The sequence below is a fragment of the Canis aureus genome, chromosome X, assembly GCF_053574225.1.
Source record: "Canis aureus isolate CA01 chromosome X, VMU_Caureus_v.1.0, whole genome shotgun sequence".
Classification (NCBI taxonomy): domain Eukaryota; kingdom Metazoa; phylum Chordata; class Mammalia; order Carnivora; family Canidae; genus Canis; species Canis aureus.
The window spans coordinates 53,830,433-53,852,743 of record NC_135649.1 but is presented as its reverse complement, the minus strand read 5'-3'; the positions used below and the strand labels follow the sequence as shown (position 1 = coordinate 53,852,743).

Genomic DNA, 22,311 nt, shown 5'->3' with positions numbered 1-22,311 from the left:
CTAGTCCTCATCACTTGGCACTATTACTCACCTCCCTCCTTGAAAATTTTACTGCCTTTGGCTTTATGAACTCCATTCTCTCCTTGCTCTCTGACTACTTCTGTTTTTTCTCTTTTTCATGTGTTTCTCCTCTTCTTGGATACTTTGTTTTCTCTATCCTTGGCCCTCCTCTATTACCATTCTTGTTTAGACATACATATGTACATTTACATGTATACTTATACATATTTTATCTTTCTAATGAATATTCTCAGTTGCTTCTCTAGCTTTAACATCCAGCTATATTTTATTGATTCCCCATAATTTTAAGTCCATTTCATCTCTCTATTCAAATCTACATGTCTAAATGCTTAGCTAGATGTCTCAGAGGCATTACAAAAATAAGAAGTTAAAGATAGCATTTATAAGTCATGTACCAGTGTTCTAATTCTTTACATATGTTGCTTCATTTTAAACCTCAACTACTCAATGAGAAAGATTGTAGTATCCCTGTTTTATAGATGAATACATAGACTTGTAGAGGTTAGATAACTTTCCAAGGGGAGGCAAAAGTCTAAATTAGGCACTAGGGTATCTGGTTCCAGAGTACATGCTCTTAACCAGTACATGGTACCTCCTCTTATTATAACTAAGTAAATAGCCCTACACACCTCAGTAAGTCCTGAAGCCATCTCTTTGTTACATCATAGCTCATTAACTTACATATTTAATCATACCTTTGAGTCAGCAAGTAAACAATTATATCTAGGATATTTGGTTTAAGACTGTGGGGATTAACTAAAGAGTTCTGTGTAAAAACAAGTGTTGATGCTTACTTAGTCAAACCCTCAGATATATGGACGGATTCTTTGTAGCTTGATTTTCTCCATAGTGGTTCTCAAGTAGTGGGATTTTACTCTAAGAATACTTGTAAATTATCTATTACTGTGCTCATACCATCACATATGAGGAAGTAGCCTTGGATAAATCATTTATCATGTCATTACAGGTATATTTATAAAACAGGGAGCTGCAGCTTATGAATAAGGACAAAATTTGTGGAAAAGTAAATGAGTGTTAAATACTAAGTGTTGAATGAATATCTGATTATCGCTAGAGAAACTTGTTCTGTTTATTGACATTTTCATATTGTGACCATTTTAAAAGTAAAATTAGTATAATTGGAGGTTGTATAGGTATATATTTATATAATGTATTCATTTGTCAAGTACTTAAAAAGTAACTTCTGACTTAAAGAATGATGCCTTTCATTTTATATCTATTTAAAGTTGAACAATTGCCAAATTTATCTTTTTTTTTTGTAGTGGAGGTTCACTAATGACCTCAGTAATATGAAAAGCAACACCCTTTTTAAGTTGTCATGTTGGCTTCTCCAGCACCATTTGAAACTCTTGATCATAAATAACAAAGCTCCCTCCTTCAACTTCCATGATACTAAACTCTCCTTGTTTTTCTTTTACCTATATTTTACATTTTAAATCTTCTTTCTCTTTTGTTGGCCCCTAAATATACTGCTTTCTAAGAACTTGATCCTTAGTTCTTTGGTTCGTTGCATTGATCATTCTGTACATTGCCCTTGGACAGCCACATCCATCCTTAGGATTTCCATGTAGCTCTTCTATGTGATGAATTTCTCTGAACTCTTCTTTTTCCAAATCCTTCTAACTCAGACCCCATATATTCTGTTCTTTCATTACTGAATTTTAATTCAATATCATCCTTAATGCTACTTATCTTCCTTTTCTTCATCCTTCTTCCTACTCCAATCCCCTCTCCAATCTTAACCAATATTTCAAATCCTTTTTAACTTTAGCATTATCCAAGTTGCATAAACCAGAAATGTAATAGTCATCTTTGAATCTACTCTTTCTCCATTCAACATTCCTTCAATTACCAAATCCTGCCAATTCTACTTCCTTAGTATTCTTTCCTTCATTAGTGTGGTATCCCTTCCTTTTCACCCCTGCTGCCACATCTTTGTTTCAGTGCATTGTCATATCTCATTATTTTACCATTTTCCTGGATTCTTAAGTATCTTCTACCCATTATTCTAGCCCCCTTTAATCTTCCACAGAGTTATACTTCTGAAATGCAATTTTTGTCATACCACTTCTTAAAATCCAAGAAAGTCTTCCCATAGACTCTAGGATTGAAGTGTAGATGTAGTCTACACAAAATGCTTCATCATCTGATTGTGGTTTTCTCTGTAGCCTCATATTTCACCACTCATCTCCTTATATTTTTGGGTCTAGTCATACTGTGCTCAGTTTCCTGAATATTTTATGTTGTTTTATCCTTCTACCTCCATACCTCTTTACATGGCTTCATCCTGCTTAGAATCCTTCTCCATTTTTTTTTAAAGATTATTTATTTATTTATTCATAGAGACACAGACAGAGAGAGAGAGGCAGAGACACAGGCAGAGGGAGAAGCAGGCACTATGCAGAGAGCCTGACATGGGACTAGATCCAGGGTCTCCAGGATCACACCCTGGGCTGCAGGCGGCGCTAAACTGCTGCGCCACCAGGGCTACCTTCCTTCTCCATTTCTTGACTTAATTAGCTTAAAATGTAAGTTTGTATCATTCTTCGTTGGTACTTATTTGACTTAAACCATCTTTTTCCTAACTTCTTCTGGACTAAGATAAAGAAAAACCTTGTTAATGTCAACAAAGCACTTAATAAGTTATAGTGTGTGACAATATCAATAAAATTTTCAAAGCACACTTTATCACAGTTAATGGCAATATGGATAATCTGTCTGAGAATGCCCCGGAGTTGGCAATTATTGTACTCCATAGCTCTTTGAATTGTGATGAAACCGATAGATAGATGCTTGGATAGTTTTCAGAGCTGATAAGTTAAAACAAATTCTAGCATTTTCCCAATAATTTTGTGAATATATTACATGTTAAAATAGTACCCCTTTGGCAGCCTGTGTGGCTCAGCGGTTTAGTGCCGCCTTCAGCCCAGGGCCTGATCCTGGCGACCTGGGATTGAATCCCATGTCAGGTTTCCTGCATGGAACCTGCTTCTCCCTCTGCCTGTGTCTTTGCCTCTCTCTCTCTCTCATGAATAAATAAATAAAATCTTTAAAAAAAAAATAGTAGCCCTACCACTTAGGTAAGAAGCTGAATACAAATCTTTTTGTATATCTCATGGCAATAAAATTTGAGATATTTAATTCCATTCACCCATTATATTTTAGTCATTTTATTGAGGGCAAGTAGAAGTTACACAGAAAACCCTAAACAAATACAGAGCCTTGCCTTTAGAAAGCTTATAGTCTCTTTTGTGATACTTCACACTCTGCATCACATCCCATACCCCAGGATGAGGACAATAGCTTCCTGTGACTAAAGTATGTAGATTATTATTGTAGAAAGATAACATACTCTTCTACTAATGGAATGATCATAATGTGATAGAAAAACTTATAGTAATTCAATTTAGTATATATTTATAAATGGTACAAATTATTGGATATTTTAATCACATGCACAAAATTGGTGTTTAAATCTATGCATTTATTTGGCAGCATACACATCATGTAGAGAAAGAGATCATTGAAATGCAAATAAACAAATTGATTGTTTTTAGTTGTTAGAAATCAAAATTTTGTTCCTACTTACCATATTTATTAATAATTGAGAAGAGTCACAGACTTATTTTGAATTTTAAATTTTAATTCTCATGGAAGCTATGTTTAAAACAGATACGGCAGACCATTTTGAAACTTAAAGCTATAATAAACAAACTAAGCAAAGGAAAGAATCTGGATAATGGACTTTGTGATTTTCAATTCAAGGGCACTTGTTTTCTTTCCAGTACATTGTAGTATTGTAGAAAGAATCTAAAATCAAAAGTCATGAGACATGAATTCTAATCTAATCCTTATGACTTATCATTAGCTACATGATCTTGGACAAATCATCTAATCTTTCTAGTTTTTCAGTTTCTTTACCTTTAAAGGACCATATTGAACCATAATATTTTGTATTTTGAAGGTGTTCTCTCTGCTTTAAAATCACATGATTCTTTGTTTTCCATCTCTGGGTTAGATTTTTTTTATTTTTGAAAGCTGATTGATTTTGCTTTCTAACCAGTCATGATCTTAAAGATTTATCTACTTGGAAGTTGAATATACTAATTTTCAAGCTTTTATTATTTGGTAATGAGTTTTGTATTTCTTTAGAGCTTAGGTTTTAGATATTAAGCAAGAGGCCTTTTTCTTTAACGTTTCCTGTGTAGTGCCTTCCAATCAAACTTTATGCAGTATCCTATATTAGTGCTGTCCAATATGGTAACCAGTAGACACATGTGGCTGTTGAACATTTGAACTGTTGCCTAGTGAGAGTGAGCAACTGAATTTTTAACGTTATATAATTGTAATTAAGCTAAACTTAAATTGTGACTAGAGACTCTGTATAGAAGAGCATACCTCCTGGGTGTGTATATGTGTGTGTGTGTGTGTGTGTGTGTGTGTGTATGAATGCATGCAAATGTATGCTGAGTAGGGATTAGGTGATGGAGTGAAAGGAAGTAAAGGAGAGTGAAAGACCATTATTCTTGATGAATGGGATGCTGCTGCCCATACTTAATTGTTCATAAAGTGGAATGTAACACATTCCAGGAACTGTTTTCTACTTTTGCTCTCTCTCTTTTTTTTTTTTTTGCATTTCATTATGCATTTTGATAACCATTTTACTTTTTTAAAGAGGTATAAATGACATATACAATAACCGTTTTATATACTAGACAATATATTGTTAAAATTATTGTATGGTTTTCTAATTAACTTACAGTTTCATACTAGATATTTCCAGTGTATTAAACATGATGCAATAGTTAAATTTTATTATCTTACCTATCCTTAAAATCTTTTGTTTTGTGAATCTATGAATGGAGTTAATGAAGCATCTGGAATGTACTGGAAATTATCCTATATTTGGAGTAAAATGATATGATTGAGAATCTTGGGTTTTCTCCTTGCTATGTGACCTTGTATAAGTTATGTGCTTTGAGCCTCAGCTTCTATGTTTATGAAATAAGGATAATGGTAACACTTACCTTGTATAGTTTTTATGAGGATGAGATTAGATGGTAAATTATGTAAGGCCTTTAATAGTGTTTGGATAATAATAATGATTATGAAAATATTTTGGGATTCAGTATTTATGAATTCAGAATCTACATAATGGGTATTTAATGTTTAAAATTAAAAAATATATTCTGGCATTGAAACTAATTATATTTTTTAAAATTTAGTTTTGTCCTGGTAAATAGTGACAATTATTTTGGTTTTTGATTGATTTTGTATCTGTCCTCTAAAAAGGACAGTGATTATGTAGTATTATAAAGGAATGGAAATAATTAAGATGATTTTTTGTTCTCTATATTCATATAATATAAATATTTTTATAAAAGAGTATCACTTTAGGAGAAGATGTTGGAAAATGACATGATGGTATGACTATTCTGCTTATGTTATTTGTAATTAGATATCTGTTAGAATTTGATAAACAATAAATAGTACATTGGTAAACCAGTGCCAGTACCTCTTTAAATTACTGGCTTCAACATGTCTGCTAATTATTTTATACTGTAGTCAATGGATGCAATTTTTTAGCATTCAGTTATATATTCATACATCATATGTAAAGTAAGTATTTAATAGCATTGCATTTATCATATTAAATGTAAAGTTATTTTGATGTTGATACATTCATTAATTTTATTGACTTTTACTATTTTTATCATCTCCTGATCTAAATACTTTTATTTCTATAAAGGTACAACTCCAAGACTCATTAACTTGTTTCTTATGGAAATATTCTCTTGTAGGATAATAATACAAGCCATTAAGCTAGAATATCTTCTGGCAAAAACAATCCTAGCAGATGGCAACTTTTCTCTCTATTAATTTTAGATTGGATATGTACTTTGGTTTGTTTCGTCATGTCATAGTTGTAACATTGAACAAGGATCATTCAATCAAATGCAACGATAATATAGCTATGGACATGTACAGTATACAAACTTATATTCCAGCCTATGGAGACTATATAAAGACTTAAATATTTTCTTATTCTTAATAGCAAGGTTAAATAATCCAGTAGGGTTTAAGTGTCATAGAAACTTACTTGAAATATCTTTTAAGGCAATTCACAGTCTTTGGCAAGTATTTATTCAGTTGTCTAAGTCTTTTATATTGACATTTGAGCAATCATAGGCATTGGACTACATCGTTCAGTTGTCATTTAGATATCTAATAATGTTAGAAACAGTCTTAATCATCCCTTTTAAAGCATCCAATTTTTTTTTTTTAATTTTTGATGCCTGGATATGAGGTAGATGGAGTAATCTTCCTAAAAGCAGCTTAGATACATAAAATAATGGATATAAAAATAAAAGGAATATACCTCTTAAACTTTTCTTTATACTTGGAAAAATAACTTTTATAATGATAGTTCTGGATAAGTCAAGTCAAACTATATTTGAAATATTTTCTTTTGCTGATGTGTTTTTTTTTTATATGAAGTTTTGATTTTTTTGTGTCTCTTTCTATGTATACTTGACATCTTTACTAAATCTGGTATTTTACAGGAGTCCCCTCACAGTCAGCTCTTTGAACACTGTACAGTATACTCATTGCATACTTTAAGAATAATCAATTTAAGTGTGTAGCTCCTGACTTGAACTATTAGCTAGTTGCCTTCAACTTGAGCAGCATTTCCCAAAAATGCTATCGGGAATAATGTGTGATCACCTGGCAATTATCATTTTGTTGATTCCCTTTTAGCTTGTAATTACTACTAGAAAATAAGTCCCCTTTTATAATAGGAACCTCCATATCAAAAGATAAGAAAAAAAACAAACGTTTTTGAGTGTGAGTATAAATAATGAATCACCTTCACTTGAAAACAAGCTATTCTATTTACTTTGTCATGCATGCACAGTAGCATTGGTGTCACAGTGCCTTCTACTTGATCTTAATTCACTTGCATTCATTTTTATACATAGTAAATTAATTCATCTTAATCATATATTTTAATACTCTGTGTTTTTTTTTTCAAGTTCATCCCAATAATAGAATGGAGACAGTATAAATCATTGTTAATTTCTCTAAGTTATCAGTATTCTCTGTTTAATATCAGGGTACTTTCTTTGACTTATTTTAGAAAAGTGTTTATAACCATATATAATTGAGGCCAAGTGCACTCTGTGGACAGCTGGATAGGAAAGATACATTTCATGATATTTTTAAAGGGCTCTGTATGCAGATTTTTGGAACTTTAAGTTTCTCAGAGTTTAATATTCTTCATATTGTTTAGCAAAGCATAGCAATATTTCCCCATCCATCATATCCCCATTAGAATTATTCTGAACATTAGAAATTTAATTGTTAATTTTGTCATTTATGCTATAAAATCATAATCATCCTTATACTTGTGTAAATATTTCCATTTCTCCTAATATTTTATAGTATATGTATGTATGCCTTCATTAATAGAAAAATAATGATCTGAATGTGTTAAGTAAATATTTCCTTAATTAAATAAATTATTTAACAAACTTTGCTTTCTAATTGCAGGTGGCCTGCATGCAGTTTATAAATGCCCTTGTCACTTCACCTTATGAACTTGATTTTAGAATACATTTAAGGAATGAATTCCTACGTTCAGGACTAAAAACAATGTTACCAGTAAGTAGAGTGTACACATTAAGTATGCTGATGAACTTTAACATATTTCTCTCTTTAGACAAAGTACTTGCAACAGAGTAGACAAATGTGCCTTGCTATATTTTCTCTTGTAAGTATTAGAGATTTTGTAAGCTTTTCTATATTACAGTAATACTAGCTTCTCTATACAACTGATGATTCAGAATTCAGCTAATGTGTCCAGAAGTGATATGGGTGTTTTTTTTTTCTTGATTTGTTGTTTTCTTGAAGTGGAAAGGGAATTTCTTTGAATTTGAATACTCAGAACATAAAAGAATACAGTTTTTTCTTTTTCTGCAGCTTCGAGTTTCATTTAAAAGTTTTTGCTTTCCTCTTTGATAACTTAGATTGATATTAATTAAATTCAGCATAAGTATCTATAGACTTTTGACCAGTATATTCTAGACATTTAGGAATGGTATTCTTGATATAGTGCTATAGAAAGTTTTGTAAAAAACAGTTTTATTTCTTAAATTGAATGTGAATCTATGCTCAAATTTTGATTAGAGCCACTAAAACATTTTTGAATTAACTTTATAGACTTGATCTGAGATAAAATGAGGACATGTACTCTATAAACACAAATATAGCTAATGTGACTTTATACCTTATTTAGTATGTTAACTGAAGAAGGAGTTTGTTTAAAACCATGACATTAAGAGACATATACAGTCTAATTAGTCTCTTCATCTGAGCTACTAAGAGCACACCTGAGAAAAAAGAAGCAAAGGGAGTAAAAAAACCACAAAACACAAGAAAACAAAATAAATGTCAAGTGAGCATGTATATAATACTTAGAGCACTAGAAATACCAAAATCAGGGAAATTTCCTGTTGAGGAATGAGTGTGTAACATGCATCAGTAACTTGTGTTACTGTTTCTGGGAGAGTATCAATGTTTTTGGACACTTGCTGGCTATACGGGCTCTGTAGCATCTTCTGCTCATTTACTAATATGCCACATATTGTGCCTCAGTTGTTGCTATTACATTTCCATCTTTTATATCCCTGTATCTTTATAATTGAATATTCATTTTCTGCCATACACTACTGAATGGTTGATCCAAAAATTTTACTCTCATTTTAATTTAATTAAGTTGTACTCTTCAGAAAGAAAATGAAAAGATAGCTCTTGTCCTTACCTTTATCCTTTTCTCTGGTGTATTCACCTTTTCTGGGCTCAGTGGTCTCATGGTATATTTGGTTACACTGACAGTCAAGTTTTTTTTATCTGTGATTCTAAGCTACACTTTCCCATTGGATCTGTAACTGTATATTAAAGCTTTTGTGGCACCATGTGCTTCTTAATAAATGTTTTCTTAATATATGAATCCTCTTAGATTTTTCAGTAACTGTCACATCTTTTCAGTAAGCCCTGAGTGTACACATTAAGTATGCTTGTGTACATATATATGTGGCTAAGCCCTGATTCCCAGATGTCAGTGATTCCTCAGCAAGAGAAAAGTAGGAAGTGTCAAATGTGTGCCTCCTAAAAGTTTGGAATAAATCCTATAAGGATTCTCAATTTTTTTTCTCCCTAAGACAGTAGAATAAAATATTAAATACAGCTCTGGTTCTCAACTAAAGAGGTTGGACATGTCTCCCTAATGAGAATCTATCAAAATCTTATTGAGGGTAAGGCAGAGATGTCTGATTTGAGAAGAAAACAAATCCTTCCCAGGTACTTCCGATAAAAAAGATGAGAATCAGAATTCAGGCAAATAGTCCCAGAAGATTAGCGATTTTAATTAATACCATAGATTTCATGACTGATGTTATTCTTGTAGTTTATCACAATTTGAAACAAAGGTCAGAATGGTCAGCTTTAATGTATATTAGACTTAAATAACGTCAATTATTATCTAATGAACTCAATTTTAATGAACTATTTAATTTACTAAATATTTAAGCTTAAACCACTAGTATTCAGGTAGCATTAAACATCTGTACATATGCATGGAAGCTTAATAATATATTCATACATGAGTTTTAAAATCCTCACTTTTTTACTGTTCACTCTTATTTTTATACATTGTTCTAACAGGAGGAGATCCCTGATTTTCTAGAATCTATCATATTTAAAGCAGCAAATTAGATGTGGCTAAGGCTAATATAAATTGTTGGTACATGAATAAAAAATCAGACCTATCTTGTTGTATGGAAGCATTGAATCACTGTATTATATACCTGAAACGAATATTACACTGTATGTTAGCCAACTGGAATTTGAATAAAACTTTAGAAAGAATTACACCTATCTGGAATCATTAAGTGTTTTTGGAAAGAATCATTCTTAGGATTTCAATAACTGCTGAGACCATCGTAATAATATAGTAGAGTAAAACTTTTTTCATATAATATTCAGAGTCCTTAAAGAGAGTTATTTTAATTATATCCTATAAAAATTTATTTTCTTTTTCTTTTTTTTAAATTTTTTTATTGGAGTTCAATTTGCCAACATACAGCATAACCCAGTGATCATCCCGCCAAGGGCCCCCCTCAGTGCCCATCACCCAGTTACCCCAACCCCCCTGCCCACCTCCCACTACCCCTTGTTCATTTCCCAGAGTTAGGTGTCTCTCATGTTTTGTCACACTCACTGATATTTTCACTCATTTTCTCTCCTTTCCCTTTATTCCCTTTCACTAATTTTTATATTCTCCAAATGAATGAGACCATATAATGTTTATCCTTCTCCAATTCACTTATTTCACTCAGCATAATACCCTCCAGTTCCATCCTCGCTGAGACAAATGGTGTTTATTTGTCGTTTCTAATGGCTGAGTAATATTCCATTGTATACATAAACCACATCTTCTTTATCCATTGATTTTTCAATGGACAATGAGGCTCCTTCCACAGTTTGGCTATTGTGGACACTGCTGCTATAAACATCGGGGTGCAGGTGTCCCAGCGTTTCACTGCATCTGTATCTTTGAGGTAAATCCCCAGCAGGGCAACTGCTGGGTCGTAGGGCAGGTCTTTTTTTAACTCTTTGAGGAACCTCCACACAGTTTTCCAGAGTGGCTGCACCAGTTCACATTCCCACCAACAGTGCAAGAGGGTTCCCCTTTCTCTACATCCTCTCCAACATTTGTGGTTTCCTGCCTTGTTAATGTTCCCCATTCTCACTGGTGTGAGGTGGTATCTCATTGTGGTTTTGATTTGTATTTCCCTGATGGCCAGTGATGTGGAGCATTTTCTCATGTGCTTGTGTGCCATTTCTATGTCTTCCTCTATGAAATTTCTGTTCATGTCTTTTGCCCATTTCATGATTAGATTATTTGTTTCTTTGCTGTTGAGTTTAATAAGTTCTTTATAGATCTCAGAAACTAGCCCTTTGTCTGATAGGTCATTTGCAAATATCTTCTCCCATTCTGTAGGTTGTCTTTTAGTTTTGTTGACTGTTTCTTTTGCTGTGCAGAAGCTTTTTATCTTGATGAAGTCCCAATAATTCATTTTTGCTTTTGTTTCTCCTGCCTTCATGGATTTAAAATTTATTTTCAAAATTCCCCTATCTTTATTGATAAATTTTGGTTTTTAAAGGAGCTTATACTTCATTTATATGGAAAATTATTTTCATAAATTTGCATTAGTAATTTGGGATTAGTGAGTCGTTACTATCACTAATCACTGTACAGTGATTTTTAAGCTTGTATTTGCTCTGATTTCTTGTGAAGTTATTTCCATCTGTCTTTTATTTAGTTAAATAAATTTAGAAAATACATGTGAAGGAACAAGATAGTAAAAAATCATGTCTGTATGCAGCAAGCATGTTTATTTTAAAATACCAACAAACTTTCTTATTCTGTAGAAAAGTCAATTTTGATTGCTTGACTGGTAATCAGTCATGTACTAGAAATGGAATTTTCTTTGAAGTATGCTATATTATAGAGATTTAATTATATGTTTTAGAGACTCTGCCAAAAATGTTCCATATCCATACAGGAATTATTTTAAAAAAATAACAAACATTTACAATATTTCATATAATACTATTGTAATTTTGTGATATTATGATATTCTACATTTTTAAATATAAAACTCTAGTGATATATTTCCATTTCCTTTTATAGGATATCATATTTGTGCTATTATATAAAAACTTTTGTTTAAAAAAAACCTTAATGTTTATTTCATCAAGAATATATGGATATATTTTTCAAAGTTTGAAATTTGACTGAAAGGAAATTATACATGTTACTGTGTATGTGTATATGTATATATATTTATTTTAATGGCAACTACTAATAAACAGTATAAGATATTGCATTTTATGTCTGTTTTCATATGTGCTATGTATGTTCACATACTATGTATATTGTATAATTAATGTGTTGTCCTAATTAAAAACAATTAGACAATCAGTTATTTTCACAGAGAATATTTTAATTATGCAGATTAATTCCATGTTTTACAATGTTTTGATGCTAATTAAATGACAGTATTTAAATTAGCTTTTTCTGTTTTTCTAACATTTAAAAGTGTTCAAGTTTTGTAGTGAGTATCTAAGAAAGAGCATATTGTAACAGAAGAATAAAGAAAAGTCCATATTTTAGAATGTGTTAATAGTTGTTTCTACAATGATCAGAATATTATTTGTGTCTGGCTTCTGCTCCTGTCTTACTGGAGTTCTGAAATCATCTGATAATATGACCATCAATGGTAGATAATTTTTTGATTCACATTGATTTAAATGTGGAAAACTAAATCTAAATCAAGTTATTACTAATAGGGAACTAAATGTAAATATATTTATTTGTCATATATTTTTTATGAAATCCTATAGAAACATTGTAATAAGTATTATCATATGTTCTGTGTGTAAATTTTTAGTAAATTATTACTTGAGTGTTAGAAGAAATCTAGAAATTTCATAAATTTGCATTTGGCTTTAGTAATAGCCATTATATTTTTAATTATTCTATTCAATAAAAATAGAAACAAGAAATGAATCCTATTTTGTTTTATTGATCTAATTTCAAGTACACCCATGCTTGCATTTCCTTTTAGAATTCAAGCTCAGCTCTGAGATCCTAGTCCCACTTTCAGTATCACCCTTGATCATCCACAGTTGGGATTATCGATTTGGGTTTTGAAATCTGCAACTTAATGGACACATATTAAAAGATATTACAGGTGATATATATTAAGCCCAACAATCTCTCGTGTGGCATGCTTCCAAAGATTTTGTTCATACTGTTACTTTAAAAATTATTAGAGGTTTGTAATGCATGTGCTTATAATGTATTACAAAAACAAATCTTTAATGCCCAAGTTGCTATTTTGTGATTCAGCTAAGCAAAAATGAAAAGTGGGGGAGGAGGCTAGTCCTGCAGCTTGATAAAAAAATCCTGATGCTTTTTTGCTTCAAAATCACAAAATATCATTTAAAATAAATTTCTTTATAAAATTTCTTCGCCATACTTGGGACTGTTGTGCTTGAATATATCCTTTAATTTATTCTTCATTAATACAATTGATCTATATTTGCATTTTTTGCCAGAGGCCTATGTGAATGTTCTAACCGCATGAGTTCTTTTGTGATCTTTGATTAGTGTATTTAGTAAAAAGACAACAGTACTTAATTTGGGCTGTTAGCAATTAGTTTTTTCACCCTTAGTAAAAGTGCTTGTTAATTTTTAATTTAAATAGAAATCTGGGGCATGAAAAGAAAATGCAATGACTGCAATGTGTGACCTTTATTTTAAAATAGGAAAATACGTAGTATGTTTACTTTCTCTCAGAAAACTTAAGTGTCTGGCGATATAAAATTCCTTTTGTGTATATAAATGAATAATATTATTACCAAAGTATGGTGTTGTCAAACTGTTACTCATCTGTTAAGTTTTGTGTTTATATATTAGGATCTAAAAGAAAAAGAGAATGATGAGCTTGATATTCAGCTGAAAGTATTTGATGAGAACAAAGAAGATGACCTAACTGAATTATCACACCGTCTCAATGACATTCGAGCAGAAATGGAATATCCTTTTGACATACCACAAAAATAATTTTGCATATATTGTGAGAAAGGGATTCGTGGGTGATTTTGTGGCCCATTATTAGAATTCTTATCTGTCAGCCCAGTTTACATTCATTTATTTATATTAATACCTCACTATGATGCTATCCTTGAGATTCATGTTGAGGAATTGTCAGACTGTCCTCATGTTTTACACAAGCTCTATTGAAATCTCACAATTGCCTACTGCTGTATTATAGATATATTCAGCTCCATAGTTTTGAATAGACAAGCACCTCAGGTGTATACCTCACATATAAGAATTTGAGGGGAAAAGTTCATTGAGTTCATATGTAACTATAGGTAATATAGTTTATTAAAATATACTCAATAGTTTAGAGATACACGTCACTTTAAATAAATGCCTTATTCTCAATCCAACTATTTTGGTTCCTTAGTGAAAAAAAATGTTCGGATGTGATAGTATCTGAGTATAACAAGGCTGTTTGGTAGATGCATTTGAATCAGATACAACTAGTATATAATCTTCCTATGGCAATGATTTTATATGAAATGATTTTAGATCTAAAAGATGATTGTCACAGCATTGCTGCCTATTTGTTTCACACTCAGTAAATTTCTTATTTAGGATTGGGGGGGAATTGAGAAATAATTCAGAACTAAAATGATCTTTGAGATGGAATTTTTCCTCTATGATGGCTTCCTCCCTTTTCTTCCGTTTACCGCCAAAAAAAAAAAAAAAAAAAAAAAAGCTGGCATCTTCCTCTCCTTGAAACTGCTACAGTACTTTCTACTTTATATCTTTCTTATTTATGTACACCTCTCTGCCCTATTAAATTGAGGGCAGAAATTTTATGTTTCATCTTTTTCCTCCAATGCTACTATTTTTTTTAAATTTTTATTTGTTTATGATAGTCACAGAGAGAGAGAGAAAGAGAGGCAGAGACATAGGCAGAGGGAGAAGCAGGCTCCATGCACCGGGAGCCCAACGTGGGACTCGATCCCGGGTCTCCAGGATTGCGCCCTGGGCCCAAGGCAGGCGCCAAACCGCTGCGCCACCCAGGGATCCCATCCAATGCTACTATTGAAGTATTTTACACCTAAGTATTGGATAAATGTGTGTGCAATGGATAACAATGTCAGTATTAGAAAGGATCAATGCTAGTAATTTCTTATCCATCATTACTGACTCTAGTCTACAGTAATTTCCATAATATTAAATGCTTTTTATATTAATATATATCTTGCTTCCTTACTTTGTATAGATTTCTCTTATAATCAAATTGTACCATAAAGCTATTTTGGATTACATTCTGTAACCACTTAAAAGATCTTATGAGACTTTAACACAACACTTGTATTCAGAGAAAATGTTGACATTTCAGGTTATTTTTAGAATATAGGATTACATTTCCTCTTTTACTTTTCTGTTATATTGATTTTCCAGGTCTTCACTTTTATTATAAAATAAAAGTTTTGAAATCTGTTGTCTAGTTTACTAAAAGCATCTACTCTTTTTATATCCGAAGAAAAATGTTTCAAGTTCTATTATCTATACTCTCCATTTTTATTAAATAATGAAATACAAATGAATGGAAAGAGAAAAAAATTTACATTTAGTACTCATTTTATCAGTATAATATAAAACTAGTTCGTGATATTTTAACAGTCCATAGAATGTTCCTTTACCTTCCATATTGTGTGGTAATGAAAATAGAGGAGTAGTGGCTTACATGAATAATATAGGTCCACTATCACAGCCACAGGAAGATTAAGAATAAACCATTTTCTCTAATCGCGTAACTATTCCAATCATACCAGCTATCATCTGTAATTTATAATGAATAACTGATTATTTAAGGTTTTGATGATTAAATGATCCTGGAAATACTCTTTAAGTCTTTTCTCTCATTAAAAAATTAAAGTGATTCCATAGGTTAAATTTATTTCTGTAAATTTTAAAATACTGGATCATGGAGTTGAAGGTGTATAAACAGTAAGGGAAACAAAATGGTACATCATTGTTTTAAAAAATAAAACTGATTTTGTTATGAATGAAACTTTCATCAATTTTTTTCCTTTACTTATTTTTACTGATATGAATGAAGTGTATCATCTTCTATATAACATGTTGAAGGATACTGCTGCTGAAAATTACTTATTATCCATTCTACAACATTTTTTGCTCATCAGAAATGATTATTATATCAGGTAAGAGGCAGTTCTGAAAGTACTAGTATTTGTGTAATTTGAATTCCATATTTAAGAAAAACTAATAATGTACTTCATCCTAGTGTATACGAGTTTGATGACTTCAGGAAACATTTTTTAAAAGGTGTGAATTTATTTTTAATTGGGCCAGAAGGGTCTATTCTTTAAACTGGGCACCCCAGTGACAGGACATTTAGTAGATAATTAACATGGCCGCAAAGAAAACACTTGTGTTTTCCTTGTTTACTCAGAAAGCCCCTGACTAGACTGATTATAATCCAGTATTATCTATCCTAAAACTGAAGATGACTTGAAAAAGCCTAAGATGGGTAATATATATTACTATTTATTTTTATTCTTGAGGCTAGCCTTATAACAAAAGCAATTAGACTCTGTTTGGCTTTGTTTGCAAACTTTTAGTAGGTTGGCTAGTTATCAGTACAGAATCTTAAGAATATTTATGTCATTATTTTTCTATACTAGTGTTTCTGATTCTTCTCTGTTGACTTTATTAGCCACTGATAAATACTAAACTTTCCCTAAATTTTATTTTGTTTTATATTAAGTTTTTATTTATTTATTCATGAGAGACACAGAGAGAGAGGCAGAGACATAGGTAGAGGGAGAAGCAGGATCCATGGTGGGACTTGATCCCGGGACTCCAGGATTATGCTCTGGGCTGAAGAGAGGTGCTAAACCACTGAGCAACCCAGGTGTCCCTAAACTCTCCCTAAATTTTAATGCAAAAGTGCCTTTAAAATTTTTTTGAAGTATGCAAGTAGTTATTTTTAAGGCCATAATTATCTTGATAGATTACAGAATTAGAGTATGCTTAAAAGCCTTTGACATTTAGAACAAATTCAGGCTATGGCCATGCATATTAAGTGTGTATGCTTCTATGAAATGGATCTTTTAAAAAAGTGCATAAATAGGTCTTTGGAATATTGTGGGTCAGTCTAGTTTTGTAAGCTGTTATAGCTAATCTTGAGTAAAAATGGTATTGTAAATTCAAGGCATTGCCACCTAATGCGAAAATAGGATCATGCTTTACTGAAATTGAGAACTTGTAGGGGCTTAGAACCATTTCTGTATCCATGGATATAGGACTAACAGGTCATTTGTTTTCATTAACTTTAAGAACAATAACTTAAGGAAATAGATAATATTGATAAGTATCTTTGTACACAAGCATGAATCTCTACAAACTAGACTATTAAGTCAGTGTTCACAATTACGTTATAATGGGTTTTGTATTATAATGTCCAGACCATCCTTAAGTTTAGGCATATTTCTCCTAGGGGAGTTTAATTGCTAGAAAGATCTCTTCTAATGTGCTAGAAAAAGCATTCTTTTATCATGCTGTACCACTTTTTAAAAAAGATTTTATTTATTTACTTAGAGAAACAGAGAAAGACAGAGAGAGAAGGAGAGATAGCATGAGTTGGAGGAGAGACAGAGGGAGAAGGAGAGCATCTTAAGCCTACTCTGCAACTGAGCATGGAGCCCAACATGGGGTGAGGTGTGGGGGGCTGTGATCAATCTCACAACCGTGAGATCATGACCCTGACTGAGATCATAACCTGAGCTGAAATCAAGAGTTGGATGCTTAACCAACTGAGCCACCCAGGTGTCCTGAACCACTTCTTAAGAAAATTGACTTGTATAGGTAAAAAAGATATTCAAGAATACTTTGTCTCTTTCAGGCCACAGTATTACAAAATAATTGAGGAGTGCATTTCACAGATAGTGCTGCACTGCAGTGGTATGGACCCAGATTTCAAGTATAGGCAAAGATTAGACATTGATTTTACACATCTGATAGGTACGTAATATTATCCTCAATGTCCTTTCTTTGTGTTTCACTCTTTTCTGTAAAATATCACATTTTGAAGGTAGTGTTCTCACTGAACTTCGTTTATTAATATCTGGAAAGTCATTGTGTCTGTGAGTATTCAATCATCATAATTGTTAATTAGGTTGATCATGAGAGTTCTGCCTGTATGATTAAAAATATTAACCTGTTAGATATGTTATAATGTTCTTGAAATCAGTTTAAAATCAGTGACCCTCACACACAGGAAAATCATATTAATAATAATAATATTATTATTATAGAATAGAGTGCTTTGCTTTTTAGAAATATGAGTCTGAAATCCTTTGATTCAGTTTATATTGGCACCTCAGTGGTTTTATAGAAATCCTATGTACAGTAGGGTCTAGTGTTCAAATTTGAGAAAGGATGCAGGCTTCAGTAACTTAAGACCTTTTAATTCTATCAAAGTAGATCAATTTATATTTTCATAGGTCTTAAATCTAGGAAAGAATTTGAGGTGATCATGTTCATCTACTTGGATCACTAAGAAAGTGAAGTTATATCATCCTAGGCTACTAGTTACCTGTACTTTCTGGAACAATCTCTGAGTGATGATGTGAAACCTCTCTTGTGAAATATGCTATGTTATATTGATTTTACAGTTAAACAGTTTTTATACCTAATAAAAATCACTTTTGCTAAGATTCATCATGCATAAGATTTGTCTTATCTTTAAAGAAAGAAAACAACAGCTGTGGAATGCCAATTTTATATTATTCTTCACTCCGTAGCACAAGGCAGACTTACAGTAATATTCAAAGATGAATTCCTTATTATTAATTATTATGTATTATTTTCTGATTTTAAAACCAATGCTCATTTATTCTAGGTAATCTAGAGGTTTATGTAAGTGACAGAAAAACCACCAATCTCACTTATCAGCTCAGTACATTCCACCACCATTACTCACTTTTTGGCTAAGTACATTTTCTTCCCTCTCTTTTTTTTTAACCTATCTATATGCTGATTTTTCATGGGACTTTATATTATGAGACATTTTTCCGATTGAAATTGAAATGAAGATCATTAACAACCATTGACAGCACAACACAGATCTGCCACCTATGTCTCATCATTTACCAATTTCCTCCTTAGTTCTTTAAACACAGTTCTTTAAAAAAAACAAAAACAAAAACAAAAAGACCTTTATTGAGATATACTTGATGTGAGAAAAACTATCCATTATTAAGAACATAATTTGATAGATTTTGATATTTGTATGTGTACTTAAAACCATCGTCATAGTCAAGATAATAAACATCTTTATCACTCTCTCAGGTTTCTGTGTTCTCCTTTGTAACCTCTCCTTCTAATGCCTCCACCTCTCCCCATCCTGAGATAATCACTGATCTGTTTTCTCTTTCTATAGGTTAGTTTTAGTTTCTAAAATTTCATATAACTAGGAGCATATAGGATATACTCTGTTTTTGTCTGGTTTCTTTTATGTAGTGTAACTATTTCGAGATTCATTCATGTTGTTATATTAATGTATCAATAGTTTATTTCTTTTTATAGCTGAATAGTATTCTAGTATATGGATATATTGCAGTTTATGTATACATTTACTTGTTGATAGACATTTGGGTTCTTTCTAGTTTTGGCTATTATAATTAAAGCTGCCAGGAATATTCATATACAAGGATATAGACATATGTTATCATTTCTTTTGGGTGAATAAATAGGTACAGAATGGCTAGATATGTAATAGGCTTGTCTATGTAATAATGAGAATATTACCAAAAAGAGGTTCATCAGTTATTAATGATCTGGAATATTTGATCAGACCCGAGAAACTTAATGTTTGTTTCCTTATTTACATAACACATTCTGCTCCAGATCAGAAGTTATCTAAGAAGTTATATATCTTTAAAAAACCTGAATTAGTGAATGGTATTGTGTCTCCCATTATAGTCTTATTTTAAAGGTCATTTTGAGTCTTAATAATCTTAAGAATAGATTCTTTGTCACCTCTCCACCCATAGTAAACTTCAAAAATATTTAAAGAATTATGTTGTTGTAAAAGTTGGGAAATAACTGACTACCTCTAAAATAGTGATGATTTACTGAAATACATTCTTAGATGCTTGGTTTTGTGACTCAGCAATACTATCATTGAATTCAGTTAGTATGCAAAAAAATTGTGGTGATTTACATTTTATATGTAGTGTAGGTCAATTTACCATTAATAGCAATTGACATAAAAATGATTTTCTACATAGTGGAATTATAGGCTGTCATTCATCTTTTGCCTAGATATCTGGTACAATAATTTCTGATTATTTTTTTAATATTAATAGATTCTTGTGTGAACAAGGCAAAAGTTGAAGAAAGTGAACAAAAAGCAGCAGAATTTTCAAAGAAGGTAAGGCTTATATTAACCATAATTATTAAATTAATAATTTATTCACAATACGTATTTTGTCTTATTTCTTTATGGAATGCTTTATAAATGTTATTTCAGTTATATATTACTTTATGTTTCTGGATTAAAACATGACTACAAAATATTGATTTTGTTCCTGATAAGATAAGGTTGCTACTGTTCCCTCCTCATCACCTTTAATGTATTATGGAAGAAAAGCACTAACTATATTCTACCAGAGTGATAAGTGAAATAAAATTAGTTTATTGGAAAGATATCATTTGAAGCAATCAACCAAAATATATTCCTGTCATTGCTTTCTTGCAGTTCTCACTTACAATAGGTAGCTTCCTTGGAGAACTGTGAGACGTTTAGCTAGTGTAACCTATCATGCTGTTTAAAGACAGTGCTATTAAATAGCAACAGGATTACATAAGGTTTTTTCTCTTTCTGTCTCTCTCTGCTTAGACTTTTCTTCTTTGAATTTTATTGTTACCACTTTTAAATGGTTCTGCTACTTCATGTAGGCTTGGTAAATTTGAGGTCCCCCTTTCTTTGTAGGTTAATAACTTATATAAATACAAGTATTATGGGTTATCGTATTTTATTTAGATTTCAGATGGTCTTTTCCTTGTTTTATGAAAACATAACTGCAGTTGTGAGTTTGTACCAAAAGTTCCATTTTCTTGTTCTAGACTGTATCCCTATGAAGCATTAGTATAGTATTTCTCTCCTATTGGTGCAGGGAGAAGGATTGAAGCACAACTCTAAAAACTCTCCAGTTTTCAGCCTTCTGACAGCAAGATAAAGTGCTTACATTCTGCTATCTCTTCAAAGCTATGACTTACCTTCGAGATTAGATTAGATTTTGCTATCACTTTAGAAATTAGAGTGTTATTGAAGTTACTTAAGGGCATCTGAAGAAATGTCTTTGCTCTTTCAGTTACTAGAATAGATTTTCAGAACTTGAGCATAAAATGTTTGTGTGAAGTTTTCATTTTTATTGGTTGAAGAAAATGCATGCTTTTTCATAGACCTTTATATATATAATGTTCTTGTATAAGTAGCAAATTTAGAATTCCCTTTGAAAATCATAGAGTCTCCTTAATTTTTCACTGCCAGTTTGATTAGTCATCACAAGACTAGAGCAGATTGTGATGATCTATCTGATAAAATTTTCTGTAAGCATATAATATGGGAAATGGAGCCCTGAAAATAATTTTACAAAAAGCTTTTCAGTGTTTAGTGCTTTATTCTCATCACCAGTACTTAGAATGAAAACATATATGGTCTCCCAGTGGTTATCTGCATGCCTTCTCTTATTCTGGGTGATTTTAAGAGGCTATATAAAGTAGTAAAAAATATGTAGGGAAGCTAGAATGAGAAGCAGTAGTTATAAGATCTGATTGTAGCTTTCCACTAATTAGCTGTGACTTTAAGTAAACCACTTACTACTTACTCTCTTTGGATCTTAATTTCATCATCATTAACAGAAGAGGATAAGTTTAGTGGCCCCTTAAGAACTTTTCCAACCTGTATATTTCAGGCTTCTGTGATTCTTACTCTATGGGTTTACAGATTAAGATCACTTTAAATTACAAGCAGAAACATTGCATTCTTCTATTCAGTTTGTATCATGCTTAAAAAACACTAGAAGAAGATAAATTTGGGAGGGAGGGTAGAAATACAGAATGAGATAAAATCTTAACTTGAATAGTAGAGTGAAGTTAAAAAGGCTGCATGTTCTCAGTGACCTAGGAAACATGGTCACTTACTGATTGTGGAAGATCTGGAGTGGGTTTGAAATTTTTAAAGATTAGAAACAATTTGGACTAACCTACGTGGAACATTAATTAATTAGCATTGTGTGTTTGACCCAAACACTATTATTATCTAATTCCAACACCCACTGTTTCTTCAGACTTGTGTTTGATATTTTTTAATTTCCAAATGTTGGATTTATCAGGATGAATATTTATTAACAGTAAATATACATTTTTATTGTTCTATATACTCTAAAGACAATTGTAGACAGTAAGATATATCAATTTTAGAAACAGAATAATGTTAATTGTATAATATGGCCTTTTAAAATGACTCAAAGTGACACTGATAATAAAAGGCATATATTGTATAGATGAACATAAGCAGTATTTAC

The 22,311-nt window shown here is 31.6% G+C and overlaps 1 protein-coding gene across 6 annotated transcripts in view; it reads left to right on the top strand.

Annotated features, from left to right (window-relative positions):
* Positions 1–22,311, top strand: part of DIAPH2 (diaphanous related formin 2) — a 1,055,757-nt gene that overhangs the window by 302,345 nt on the left and 731,101 nt on the right. For all 6 annotated transcript variants that reach the window (XM_077888176.1, XM_077888175.1, XM_077888173.1 and 3 more), the window contains 5 exons: positions 7,594–7,704; positions 13,589–13,707; positions 15,802–15,918; positions 17,622–17,740; positions 20,089–20,153. In XM_077888176.1, the coding sequence (XP_077744302.1) occupies positions 7,594–7,704; positions 13,589–13,707; positions 15,802–15,918; positions 17,622–17,740; positions 20,089–20,153 (531 nt within the window). The remainder of the gene's footprint in view (positions 1–7,593; positions 7,705–13,588; positions 13,708–15,801; positions 15,919–17,621; positions 17,741–20,088; positions 20,154–22,311) is intronic.